At 43.3% G+C, this 13,245-nt stretch overlaps 1 protein-coding gene across 43 annotated transcripts in view; it reads right to left on the bottom strand.

Moving 5' to 3' along the window:
* The window catches only part of ANK2 (ankyrin 2), a 273,565-nt gene that overhangs the window by 61,558 nt on the left and 198,762 nt on the right, over positions 1-13,245 (bottom strand). For 37 of the 43 annotated variants that reach the window (XM_064711446.1, XM_064711448.1, XM_064711467.1 and 34 more), the window contains 8 exons: positions 12,878-13,075; positions 11,095-11,193; positions 10,489-10,587; positions 8,981-9,178; positions 7,899-7,997; positions 7,692-7,790; positions 5,015-5,113; positions 2,737-2,835 (listed from right to left, as the gene is read on the bottom strand). In XM_064711446.1, coding sequence (XP_064567516.1) covers positions 2,737-2,835; positions 5,015-5,113; positions 7,692-7,790; positions 7,899-7,997; positions 8,981-9,178; positions 10,489-10,587; positions 11,095-11,193; positions 12,878-13,075 — 990 coding nt within the window. The remainder of the gene's footprint in view (positions 1-2,736; positions 2,836-5,014; positions 5,114-7,691; positions 7,791-7,898; positions 7,998-8,980; positions 9,179-10,488; positions 10,588-11,094; positions 11,194-12,877; positions 13,076-13,245) is intronic. The other 6 variants (XM_064711449.1, XM_064711483.1, XM_064711477.1 and 3 more) reach the window with 1 other exon arrangement.

The following is a 13,245-nucleotide window of genomic DNA, read 5'->3' as shown; positions in this document are numbered from 1 at the left end:
ATTCTAATCCCAACAACTTCTGTTGGGAATTAATGTTTTTAAAGGAACTTCTAGTGTGACATCAGAATTTTTTTAATTGATAGGAACATCAAATTCTCTCAAAATGTAAAATCTATATCTAGCCCCATGAATGGTCCACATGGAAGTTTGCTCAGTGTGTATTTCCCAAACTCCCTATGTTTAGTGGGAATACCATAATGGAGTTTACTTAAGGCTTCTGTATTTGAGCCTTTCATTGTAAGGCCAGATTTCACTGGGTGGCATAGAATAATTCCAATATATAATTCAGGTATGTAAACCCATATATGCTTTCAGGAATGACTTAGTCAGAGCAGCACACTGCAAACAACCTGAAAGCTCCTCATATATTCATTTGTCCACAGGAAGGCTGTGCTTGTTTGTATAAAGGGCCCCAAACTTAATTGCATAGAAAACCTCTGAAAACTCAGTTTATTCTCATTTCCTATTGCCCTTTAATCTTTCAGTAAAAAATGTGCACTTTATTCTCCCTATTGCTACATATTCATGTGGCTCCACTATTAACAGCACTAATGCAAGTAAGAGGAAGGTTTGTTCCAAGATAGAGCAAAGAAAGGCTTTGGCACTGGGGATCTTTTCCTCATCTCGAGTGGCAGTGACTTGCATATCAATCACTGTGTACCATCCTCGTGCAGGGCTCAGCCCAGCCTCACAGGCTGAGTAGCCATGGTGACAGCACCTTCTCTCAGGCTCAGCACTGCCCTCAGCCCTGGCCACACCAGCCCCACCATCTGGGGCACCTGACTGCAGGGAGCACCTGCTATCTGCCCTCCTTTGCAGGACTTGTTCTATGTTGTGTTTAATCAACATCCCCCCCAAAACACCACCATTGCATACATCCCCCTAAGGTACAAGGGTTAGATGTGTTCCTAGCTGGAGAATGTGAGTTATGGAGGGCTCCCACCTGACCTTCCAAGTGTGCAGACACAGATCAAGATTTCAGATTTCTCTTCTGTGCGAGCACTAAAGGCCAACCTTGCAAGTATGTTTCACTACTTGATTCAGTCCTAAACCCCAGACATCAGGGACCTGGTAGAAAATAACATTAATCCTCAATGTTTAAAGAAATATTTATCCAAAATTAATAGCTCACATGTGTCCTTTTGTTGTGCAATTCCTATTATTTCAAATATCTAACACCTACATGAGACAAGGTCCAAGGCTGCACAGTGAAACATAGTGGAAAAGAGCAATAAATTAAAAACCTGTGCTAGGACACAGCACAGAATATGTGACAAAGGCATCCTCTGAAGCTTAAAAATCTAAGAACTAAAGTTTCTCAAAAAAATTTCCCTAGGTTTTATTTTTCCTAAACTTCTGATTAGATACATATGTGTTTATGCACGTACATGTGTGATGCGCTGTATGATTAAACAAGAACGTGAAGTAATAACAACAGAGACACACAGTCTTTATTAAGAGACTTCTGGAATTACGCTGGAATTCCTCTTCCAAACCTGACTCAGCCTGATCTTTGCAAGTCATTAAAAAATTATGATTTATTCTATTTGTAACCTTATGCCATGTTATCTTTATCGCATCTTTCTTCGTTCATATCAAGTGGGATTTGCTGTCAGCATGCAACAAAATCAAAATTATATTTCTATTTCTTTACAAGTGATTTTGGACTTCTCTTCTAATCCTCTCCATGACTGAGTAGTGGCATCTTTTTAGTAATCTACAGATTTTTACAGCTCTGAGCCCCTAAATGTCATCTAGAGCTGATGGGGTTTGTATACTGTTAATCTTAAAAAAAAAATATACTGTTAATTAAAAAAAAAAAAAGCACCAAATCAAATAAAATGAAAAAGCATCATCTTACAGCAGCATTTCAAGATAAATGCACTAATCAAGACTTAAATAAAATCTGATTTCTTAATTTATGCACTATTTCTAATGTTCTCCCTTACTACCTGCTATGACATTTGTAGATAGGAGGTAAAAGTGCAAGAAGAGAAAACCTTCTCCTCTCAGGGTGTCCAAATAGATCAGCTTTTCCTGGCTTAAAGCTGCAGTACCACCTTGCTGATGTTCAGCACACACCGTTGACCAGCCCTGATGTCAAAATACAGACTCCAAGAGTGTGGAGCACTGAGAGAACTGTGCCCATAAGGAAAGATTCCTATGCATTTTGGAAAACAGGATCTGTTTGAACTGGAAGTGACTTAAGTAAGAAGATGATGGATGTGATTCACAGCCATCCAGTGAGCATCCATGGCTTGGCTCCAGGCCGTGGCTGGTGCGGTCCAAATGTAGAGATGCTGCAAGGATTGAGCCTCAGGAGGTGTCAAAAGTGTGGAGATGTAAGGCCAGATGGGAAAGGAGAGGTGAAAAGACCAACAGAGAAATGGCAGGATCTAAACAACAGCACAAAAACTTCAGGAAAGTTTGGGTTTGCAGCTCAGACCCAGGTCTAGAAACAAGTTTCACTCTGAATTGTTATTTTCCATCGGTGTGCACACAGACTTTGTTCCCTAGCTCAGGGGAGCCCGTTGCCGTGCACACACTTCCACATGCTCATAAGATACGCTCAAAGCACTGTAGCAAAAATGCAACAGAAAGGGAAGGGGAGGGGGGGAGCTATAACTCCCCAAACAAAACAGAAAAGGAAAGAGGTGCACAGAGAGCCTGAGGGAAGAGCAGAAAGACAACACTCTGAGTAAAGAAGAGCCACATCTGAATGCATGTGCAACTCACAGTTGTGGTGGTGGTGATCTCCTCTGTGACAACCTTCAGCGTATCGACCACAGAGATGTATCCCAGGCGCCTGGCGATGGCTAAGGCTGTGTTACCATTCTGCAGGGAACAGAGAGGGGGAGAGCGCTGAGAGAGAGGGAGGATTGTGATGTGAACCAATGAGATCACTCTCCACGCTGCATGAGCCAGCATTTCCATCCAAAACAAGGCACAGCCTAGGAAAATCATGGCTTTTTACCGTTACATCTGACTCTGTCTTTGTAACTTCTTTAAGACTATAGCCCCAATTGCCATGGTAACACAACACACTCACATCTGCCAGCGATTCCAAATACTACAGCGCTGTATGGTTTAACCCTTCAGGGCTCACATTGCACTATGCAGCCTGGCTTGCCTGCATAAGTCTGGGGGTTATTTTGCAGAAATACTCTTCTAGAAAGTAAAAAGTATTTTAACTTTTTACAGTTTCCCTCCCAGTTGAAACTGTTATACCTTGACCAGGTATAATTGCTTTTCTGGGGAGTACAAAGTTCCAGCTGTCATGTCCACATATACTCCTATTCCTTCACACGACAAGAATGTACTTCCATTAACAGTTCACAAAAGCTAATGATTTAACAAATACAAGCCACAAAAGGCTTGGGGGTGAAGAATATAGTTCCATTTAAATACATTTATTTGCAGTTTGACTATTCATAACATGTCATTCATCAAAAGGACGTTAAAATAATTTAGCAAGAGTTTAAGCCTATTTCTCCCCATTTCGTCTCCTGGAACACTGGCAGTCCACAGTCCCATGTCACTGAGTTTGGGGAGGGGAGGAAGGAATGTGTTCCATGGTTCTCTGTAAAGAGTTCTACACAAAATTGCTCCACGCTCTTTTGCACTGAACCAAGGGACAACAGGCTGGTCTCCTGTGGAATCATGGACTGTCACTGTACCACTCCTTGCACAGAAATGATTGCTCTTGTGACCCCACTGCACCATGTGCAGGATTTATCAGCCTGAGGCCTCTCTCCTTCAGCAACAACTTCAGTTATCTATAATTTAAACTCTTCTGTATTACCCTAGCTCAGCCACCCTGAAGCAACACTGAGTTTGGGGATTAGCACAAATGAACACAAAATGAACAGATTAGCATCTTCACAGCACAAATAATTTGACTGTTACTTCACTCGCACATTAGTTGCTCATCCACCACTCCCATATCTCCCTGCCACATGTCTCAGGTTGAAATTCTCTCTTATCTCAAGCCAGAGGTTGCTCTGTGTGGACAAGGACAGATTAAGTATCTGAGGAAGCAGCCAACCGTGCAGCAAAGACACATCCCTAAGGCTGCTTAGACCTGGGCATGACAGCCCCAGTGTGAGGACTGAAATCAAGTCCAGGGACCCTCAGCTAAACACCCCAAACAGTGGGAGTGTTTAATTGAGCAGCCCCAGAAGTTGGCTGCAGTGGTCTCTCACTTGATGATCCAGTGCATAAACTGGGATTTTGGATAACTTTCACACAAGATTACTCCACATGATTGTTCCAGGATCAAACATGGTGCCAGTGCTGACTTAAGCACACACACTAAAGGCATAGGGAAAACTGATCCCCTCTAGGGAATGACGAATGACAGGAGTTTTGGACACTCTGGGAGTGTTCTAATGATTACCCAATTAGAGGTGACTAGTAACAACATCAAGATGAAATAGGACAGTCGTGTTCCTGGCTGGCTGACTGCACAGAATGAGCTGTGCCAGGAGCTATTGACACTCTTTGAGGAGGTATTAACTTCACTGAGTTCACTGAGGTGAACTCCCTAAGAACCTGAAATCAATTCAGTGGATAGAGGGACAGAAATCTGGGTCTAAATTAAAAAAAAAAAAACAACAAACAAACAAAACAAAACAAACAAAAAAAACCCAAAAAAAACACCACCAGGTTCTGAGCTCCCCTTGATTTTAAAGGAAAACTCCAGGAGATACCAATTTCCAGAGAGAAGTGTTGAGGCAAAGGGAAAGTGAACGAGCCTGGCACAGAAGCTTTGGCCAGCCAGATCCTGCAGCTCAGCAATCTGCATCTCTGCCTTACGTTTAGCTTAGTGCACAGCTAGGTCAGACGTGACTACCTTAAGAGGATAGGGAAGAGCAGAGGAAATTACATTTCCACATATGACAACCAGCTGTGTGAGGAATACTTTCACCAAAATAGCAGCCTGCTCTCAAGCCCTAAGGAAGGCAAGAAAAGAACTGTCCAGGGAAGCAAGTTTGCAGTGGCAGGTCAGCCTTACCGTGGTGATGGCGTTGGGCTTGGCCCCGTGCTGCAGCAGAACGTTGATGATGTGAGTGTGGCCTTGCTGAGCAGCCTGGTGCAGAGGGGTGTACCCATTCTGTTATCCACAGCGGTGACAGCAAAAGCAAACAAAGAACAAGAGCCAATCATTAGATCAGACATTTCACTTTGCTCCATTCTGCTCCTTTTGAGATATTTCAAACATACATTGTGACACCAATTGACCCAAAAATAATAAACCTTCCATAATAATAATTCTCCTTCCGCAGGATAATGGAAATATCAAGGAAGGTAATATTCTTTTTCAAAAATAATTTCTCTCACAATAAAGGAAATCCATGAAAAGACATTTCTCCCGTATTTTCTAAATCGGGGGAAGGAACAATGAGGAACAACAAAGTTAAAAGGGGCAGGTTGAGGGCATAGAATCATAGCTGAGGCAGAGAACATTCCTCTTCCTCTCACATCCTAGTTTTCAACAGAGGGCCCAAGGTTTGCCTTTAAAATATCTGAGTCTATTAAAAAAACACATCATTTTTAACAGCAGTGATTAAAGCCTGTTTGCTTTTTAAAAGGCTAAAAACATATACCTATTACAAATGTCAATCAGGTTTAGCTTCACTTTGCCTCCAAGAGGCTGGACCAAGATGTAATTACACTTAGGAATTTGTACCGCATGTCTGCCTTAATCAACAGGCTTAGTTCAAGATACTCATCTGCTCCAGTGGTTTGCTCTCGTGTCACACAATACAGAAACATAACCAAAGTGTGCTTAAGCTGGCTGATCTGAGATGGTATTGTGACAGTCCAGTCAGGCAATTGATTTACAAAATTATTTGCAATTGGCTTTGAAAGCAGGCAGAGAAGGAACTGGAAGAAAACCTTGGGTTGATCACGCTGTACACTTAGGTAAAGCCTGGGGCAGGCTCTGACAGTTATCTCTGCTGCAAACAAACAGATGGCAGTAATGCTTTGCACTGCTGATTAGAAGGTGATCATCCAGAACTGTTACAGTTCTTATACTGACAACACATACAGTTCATATATGTGTGGACTGCTAAAACTACTGCTTACTGTAGGTTCTAGTGGAAAGCAGATTCACCACCTTTGCTTCAATAGCGTAGTCCATCAAAAGAGAAGCCATATGTTCCTTGCCCCAAGCATTGTGCAGGCTTTCTCTAGTGAAAGCCCAAGCTGCAACAGGCATTATTCATTCTTTAACATGCCTATCCTGAATCCAGGATTTATTCTTTAAACTGAGTCCACAACACCAGTTGACAGATTGCCAGTATTTTTAGTGGTCCCTAGGTGTGAGATTGTGGAGAACTGCTTCCTGATACAAACTTGCTGACTAAATGAAACTATTCTAAATAAATATCTGGGTGAATGGATTCATAATCTGTCCCAGCAGTCCTTTAAACAAAAAGAGAGACCTACTCCTAAAGACATAATTTTGTCTGTCCCTTGAGTTAGCCTCCAAATACCTCAGCTGAATGTCTTGGCAGCTACAGTTTGGATCCCACTAGTGTCTGCTTTACTAATTCTCATCAGCTGTTTTTCTAGCACTGTTGCCTGTCCTTTTGGAATCCCTAAGTTTAGCCCATTGAGTTTGGGTGATCCCATGAGGGATGGGCCAGAATCTTTAAATTATTTACTTGGATTTTTCTTACCACATTGAGTTGTGATCACAGTGACAAAATAATGCTACTTTGAGAAATGAATAATCCCATAGGTCCCAGCTGGGGACAGGGGAGCTGACCAGAGGAACAAACAACCAGTGATTTTGATGGGATTTTAAAGACAATCTCAGTGGGCTGCTTCCTGTTAGTCCCAAGACATCCAGCTTGAATCCAGCAGCCAGGGATTGCCTGAAGTCAGCATTAACCAAGCTGGAGCCCTACAGTTCCTGAGTTAGCTTTTTCTTTCTGATAAGGGTGACATGATGATTTCTGGGATGCAACACACCATTGCTGTCATCAGAACCTTTCTTTGTATTCTCAGCAGTTACACAGCTTTTACTACAGAATGCATCCCATTCAGCTGGTGTGCCCACCAGTTTATCCCTGGAGAAACTGTTGAAGTCAATGGGCTTTGTTCTGACTTTGGCTTTAGGCAGTCAGGCCCATTTCAGTGTATCTGGTCAGATTTCAGCATAGCCAGATTCCCCTCAGAAAACCCCAAACTCTCCTTGAGTAAACCACATTCCCTTACCACAGCTGCTTCCTCTCCCAGAGTCATCCCACCCACACACTGAACAGTGGTAGCTCTTCCCACTCTTCTCCCAGCATATTGGAGAGAACTGGCATCACCCTGAAAGTGTCTGAATTGTTACTTGCTATTTGGCAGCACAGTGGTATTGCAGTGGTGTAAACCATGTGGTTTAAAATGAGATCAGGAACCAACTTTGATTTGTTAGTTTGCAAGTAATAAGAAAAAGAAAAACCAATGAAATGGATTGTCTGTGTTGTTTTAACAGAGTTATCTGGCTTTTCTTTCCTGAACACCACACCATGAGATGGAGCAGACTGAGGGCATTCCATTACAGCTACCACACGTTGATACCTCCCATGCCATGGTCTGAGCTCCCAAGGGTAAAAGCAAGTATGTCATGTAGGAGTGCTGTGTTACCATGTTCAGAATAAAGAGCAAAAGCAAAGCAATTGAAAATTCTTTACCTTTGTTTTAGCATTGACATTTGCTCCGTGCTTGAGGAGAAAATTCACCATTTTGATGTTTCCATAGTGACAGGCCACAATTAAAGGTGTATAACCAAGCTACAGGAGGAGAACAAAGAAGTAAAACTGCAAGCTCAGTGGAACATTCCTTGGACAAGGGTAAGCACCCTTTGGCACGCTGGAGACAGCAGCCACTCTGTGATTTACCTTTGTCTGAGCATCCTGGTTCGCACCGTGTTTGGTGAGTATCTCGGCTACATTCACTTTATCCTCTTGAGCTGCAAGGTGTAAGGATGTCAGTCCAGCCTGGAGATGGAATATAACAGGTAAAAGTAAGAATAAAACCCTACTTTACATAAGGAAAAATCTAGACTTCCCGACCTCTTCATTTTTAAAACATAATCAGACCCTAATTGTAGCTTTTGAGTATGGGTGGTGGTTTTAAACAAAGTAGAGTCAATGTTGCTCCTGTTCCAGCTGACAAACAGCTCCAAACCAATTACATCACCATAACCATAGAGGAAAACTTTAAGGCATGAATGCTCAAGATTTGCTACAATAATGTAATTTGGGAAGCTGAGAATCACATTAATAAAAAGTGCTTCCCACTCTTCAGACAGAAAGAGGAACTTTGACAGCTGCAGGCACAAGCCAGATGAAAACATTAACTCCAGAAATAGATCCCATTCAAATTCCAGGGAAAAGGATGCAGCCTTTAACTGACAGTTCACTGTGATCACATGCAGTGCTTTCCTGTGAACAAAGCACTGAACAAATTTTGTAGAAGAAATTAAAATCTCCTTGTTTCTATTAGCATAATATAGTTACTCCATGCAAGGAGATACCAGAGTCTTCTATTCTAACTTGAGCAGAAGCTGCAGGCTTTTCACCTGCATAAGTAAGATTTGCAAATATCCCTAGATAAACCCAGTGACTATGAAGATTTATAGTAATGGTTTGGGGTTTCTTTTTGATGACCTTGTTTTCTGTACAAAAGCTGTTAGGCACAATAATTGAAAAAAAATTTGGAAAGGTCTTCCATAGAATTTTTCTTAGTCTACTCCAGTAATATGATTGTTTTCTTATTTGCCAGAGAAAGTAAATTTCTTCACTTACCACTGAAGGATAACGACATGCAGAAAAGAGCCTTTGCAGGTAAGAGCACTGAATTATTTCACACCAGAGCTCTCAGGTTTCTAGTATAGGTTGTTAAACCCACCCAGGGACACGAATGCTGCATCTTACTGGATACTCCCACCCATAGTACTTTTTTTCCAATTGTGAGTTACCTTTGTTGCCACGTGGATGTTGGATCCTTTCTCCAAAAGTAAAGTCACCATGTCAGTGTGACCTTCCTGGGAGGCCAAATGAAGTGGGGTGACTCCCTGCTTGGTCAAAATGTTGGTCTCAGCCCCGTAGTTCAACAGAGTGGTAGCTATCTGCATCTGGTTTTTCTTGGCAGCGATATGGAGAGGGGTGTATCCATTCTGACACCAGGCAGGAAAAAAAGGGAAAATAAAGTTACTGCAACAGCCATGTAAGCCTAAGAAGTCAGGCGCCATAAACCAGTATTATTTGATGCTATGCCTGTTATTAGAGATGAGAGTTCATTAAATTTTCAAGGCCAGACATGTCCCACATGGCCCTGCTGTTGTGTTGCTTTGTCCATCTGTTATTTTCGCTGCCTAAACCAGAACAAAGCCAGCCCTCACCAGGATGGGCAGGTCTGTTCCACCAATACCTTCAAATTAGTCTGAGTTTGACACCTACATTTTGTACAACCAATGTTGCAAATAATCCCTTTTGAACAGTGAGTGACATTGCCCATGATGACTGATGGGTGCACACCCTTCATCACATTATGCTTTTTTAGAGCACATGAGTAGAGATGTGTTTGCATATGAAATTTTGATACACATGTCAGTCACAGGCTGGAAAAAGCAATGGGGTGGAATGGTTTTGTGATTAATTCAATCATTTAAGCATAGAAGAATGGCACTTTCTGGCAATAAGACAACTTCCTAATTCTTTATAACACATTGTGAGGGAAAAATCCCAGGTGCCAGCACACAGGTACTGTGGGGGGTGCTTGGTTGGGTTGTCCTGTGGCCGTTTTGCTGTGTTTTTTTTAAGTTTCTCAAACTATCCTGCTTCCTATGCACTGCCAAGGAAACCACATTCCCAATACAATCCTTGAGCATTTCCTGAAAGCCTGTAGATCAGCAGCCTTGCATAGAGCAGGACACTATCTGGTGTTGCACCTATCTGGTCACCATTTTCCCCTTATAGCAGCTTTTGCTTTACACAGCAATAGCACACCACCACTCCTAACCCTGGAATGATCTGTGTGCACGGTCAGAATGTACATTTCTAAAGTTATTGCTAATATTATGTAATAGTGAGGTGACTTCCAACTGCAACCAAACCTCTGACAGAGCTGAGTCCCCTCAGGGCTCCACAGTGTCCCCTCAGAGCTCCCCTCACCTGCACAGTGATACCACTACACCACTCCTAACCCCGGAATAAAATGCTTAATGTCATTGCTAACATTGCACAATAGCGAAGTGACTTCCAGCTGTAACTAAAACTGGTGGGACTGACTCCCCTCAGCGCCAGGGCTCCCCTCAGGGCTGCCCTCACAGACGCAGCGATACCGCGACACCACTGAAATTAACTCCCCTTGTGCTCATTCCCTGTCTGCCTGGCCAGAATATACATTTTTTACGCCGTTGCTACCGCTGCGCAGTAAAAAATGGCCCGGCTGCCCCCGGGCTCCCCTCATGGCGGGCGGGCTCACCTTGGCGGTGGCGTGAGGCGAGGCGCCCTTCTCCAGCAGCAGCAGCGCCACCTTCTGGTTGTCGTAGTGCGCCGCCACGTGCAGCGGGGTCAGGCCGTTCTGCAAGGGCGGCGACGGCGTTAGCGCGTTACGGGACACGGGGACACGGGCCGGAGGGGACACGGGGGCTGTGGGATGGAAGGGACAGAGGGGACGGGGGAGAGGCAGTGGGGATGGACAGCAAGGGCATGGCAAGCAGGTCACTGTTAGTGGGGAGAAGCAGCGCACCAGGCGAACCACAGTGGCAGTCGCTGGCTTTCATCACCTACACCTGGGGATGGTGGGGCTTTGTCCCTGTGTTTATCCATTGGGAATTTAGGTAGCTTTATGGAACCCGTCCTTCCTGAGCCAAAGATACACATCTGCCCTCAGAGCAGCCATGCACCCTCCTGCCATGGACCCAAACTCAGCATGCTGGGTAGCAGCAGTGAGCCACCACCCAGGGGAGACACGATCCCAAAAAAGCCACAGCCACCATGCAAAAGAAGCTGCAGCCTTCTTAGGGTACATATTTCACACAGTTCTTCCTTAAGGAAAGGCTTCTGACTTTTTCTTCCCCAGCAGTACCTTGCCAGCAGAATCAGGACAGGCACGGCGCTGCAGCAGGAGCTTTGCCACTTCTAGGCTCCCATATTTGGCTGCCACATGCAACGGTGTGAATCCCTTCTGAAAAATTCCAGAAGATAAAACACAGATGTTTGTGTTAAAGGTCATGCTGACATCTCATGTCTAAGAACTATGTGTTAAGCACCTGCTCTTCAACCTCAGAATTGATAACTGAACCTAGAAAGAGCAGCCTCTCTTGAAAGCACTTCGAGAAGCACAAAATACAAGAAAATACTTTCCCTTTTATTATTCTTCCCTACTTATGTGCTCTCAGGCTGGCAGACATTTTATCTGATATAGACTGTACTAGCAACACACACAGCGTGGGGGCAATGAAGGCACTTCTTCAAATTTACACCCCAAACCAGCTGCATCTTTTTTTGTTCCATGATGACAGCTTTAGAAGTATTTCCTGCATCAGTCGTTGCTAGTAACAATGAAACACCAATAAAATTGATTAGATAAATCCTCCAAACTCTAATTCCCTTCCTCCAGAAGGGTTGGATGAAAAATTTTTTGTACTTGCATTTGTGTATTCATACAGTCACAAAGTTCTACTGAAGCTAAAAGGAGCCCTTCTCTTTGCTTGTTTTAATTAAAAATTTGGTAAGGAAAGCTCATGGATGTATGACAGTAGGTGGCAGCCTGCACCGCTGCCTGACAGTAATTTTGGGAAGCTGCAATGACCTATTTGCCTGGCACATAAGTCATGTTTAATGTTTATTATCATTATCATTTAGTTCCATTAATCCCACCTCAGAAAGAGTTTATATCAGGTAATCTCAAACATTTTCAGTTCACAAATCACAAGTCTATAAAGATATTATCTAGTGGACTCCATCTTCTCCTATTCATAATTATAGAATGTTCCTGCAATACTAATTGCCATCAAGCAATATGGGAAATTAGGAAAGTATTTAGTGTATTTTTAGCCATTCTAATGTGATTTAACAGCTGGATAAAAGGAGAACAGCAAGCCCTTCCAGTAATCCATGGATCCTAATTTGAAAATTGCTGGTTTAGTCTTTTAAACCCTGGAGGTACACGTCGTTGTTCATAAACATGTTTTAAGCTCCAGCTGTAAAACCAAGGGTACTTTTATAAATAGCGAAAATGACGTGCTTCAAATTTGCTTTAAATTTGCTTTAAATTTGGAAAAGATACCTTGATACATCATTCTCTTCACAGTTATCTACTATCTTACATATTCATCTCTCTGTTAGTAATCTATTGGTACCGTTTTTGGCTAAAAAACTCACTAGTGATTCTGGAGGGCAATTATTTCACAATTCCAGACAAAATGGCCTGTTGTGTCACATGGCATCTCATTTTAGAACTACTGAAAATAGATCCAGCATTTGATGAGACTGGGCAGATGCTGACTTCTGTGTTTTAGGAACATTCCTTTTAGCTAGAACAAGGTACAATTATTCTATGCTATTTAAGTAAATAAGGTATTGAAGAATAAAAGGAGACCTGTTCATAAAAAATGTATCATTGCCATTCCCTTTTCTTTTTTGGAAATTCTGCCAAAAAAAAGCTGTGCCTTTAAGTGAAAGGGAGAAACAAGGACATTTTAAACCTGCCTTTGGCTTCAGTGGCAACCAAACCCAATTTTAGATAACAGCCAAGTTGAAATTTGATTAGCTTGCGATACGTCACTCCAGCCTACTGGATTGTTGCCAACCCAATAAGAAGACAACAAAAGGGCCCAAAGTGCTTCAGTTCCTCAGTTCAGCCTTACCTTGGTGGACATGGAGTGCGAGGCGCCGGCCTCGAGGAGCACGGAGGCGACGTCGAGCTGCCCCTCACGGGCAGAGATGTGCAGCGGGGTGTAGCCGTTGGTGGTGGCGGCGTCGGGGTGCGCCATGTGCTGCAGCAGCAGCTGCACGATCTCCGTCTTGCCCAGGCGGGAGGCGATGTGCAGCGGGGTCTGTTCTTCCTACAACTCAAATCCAGTGGGTCGTTAGTGCTAGGGAGCCACCCTGAGCCCAGCATCCTCCTGGGTCCCCACACGCCTTCCTATGCGTTTCTCTTGCAGAGTCATAGGAAGTGATAGCAGAAAAAATGGAGTAATGGAGGAGAAGAGGGTGGTGAATGATTCCTTCAGCC

This window comes from Zonotrichia leucophrys, chromosome 4 (assembly GCF_028769735.1).
Source record: "Zonotrichia leucophrys gambelii isolate GWCS_2022_RI chromosome 4, RI_Zleu_2.0, whole genome shotgun sequence".
In the NCBI taxonomy this organism is placed as follows: Eukaryota; Metazoa; Chordata; class Aves; order Passeriformes; family Passerellidae; genus Zonotrichia; species Zonotrichia leucophrys.
The sequence above is the reverse complement of the archived record's forward strand: the minus strand, read 5'-3'. Positions and strand labels throughout refer to the sequence as shown.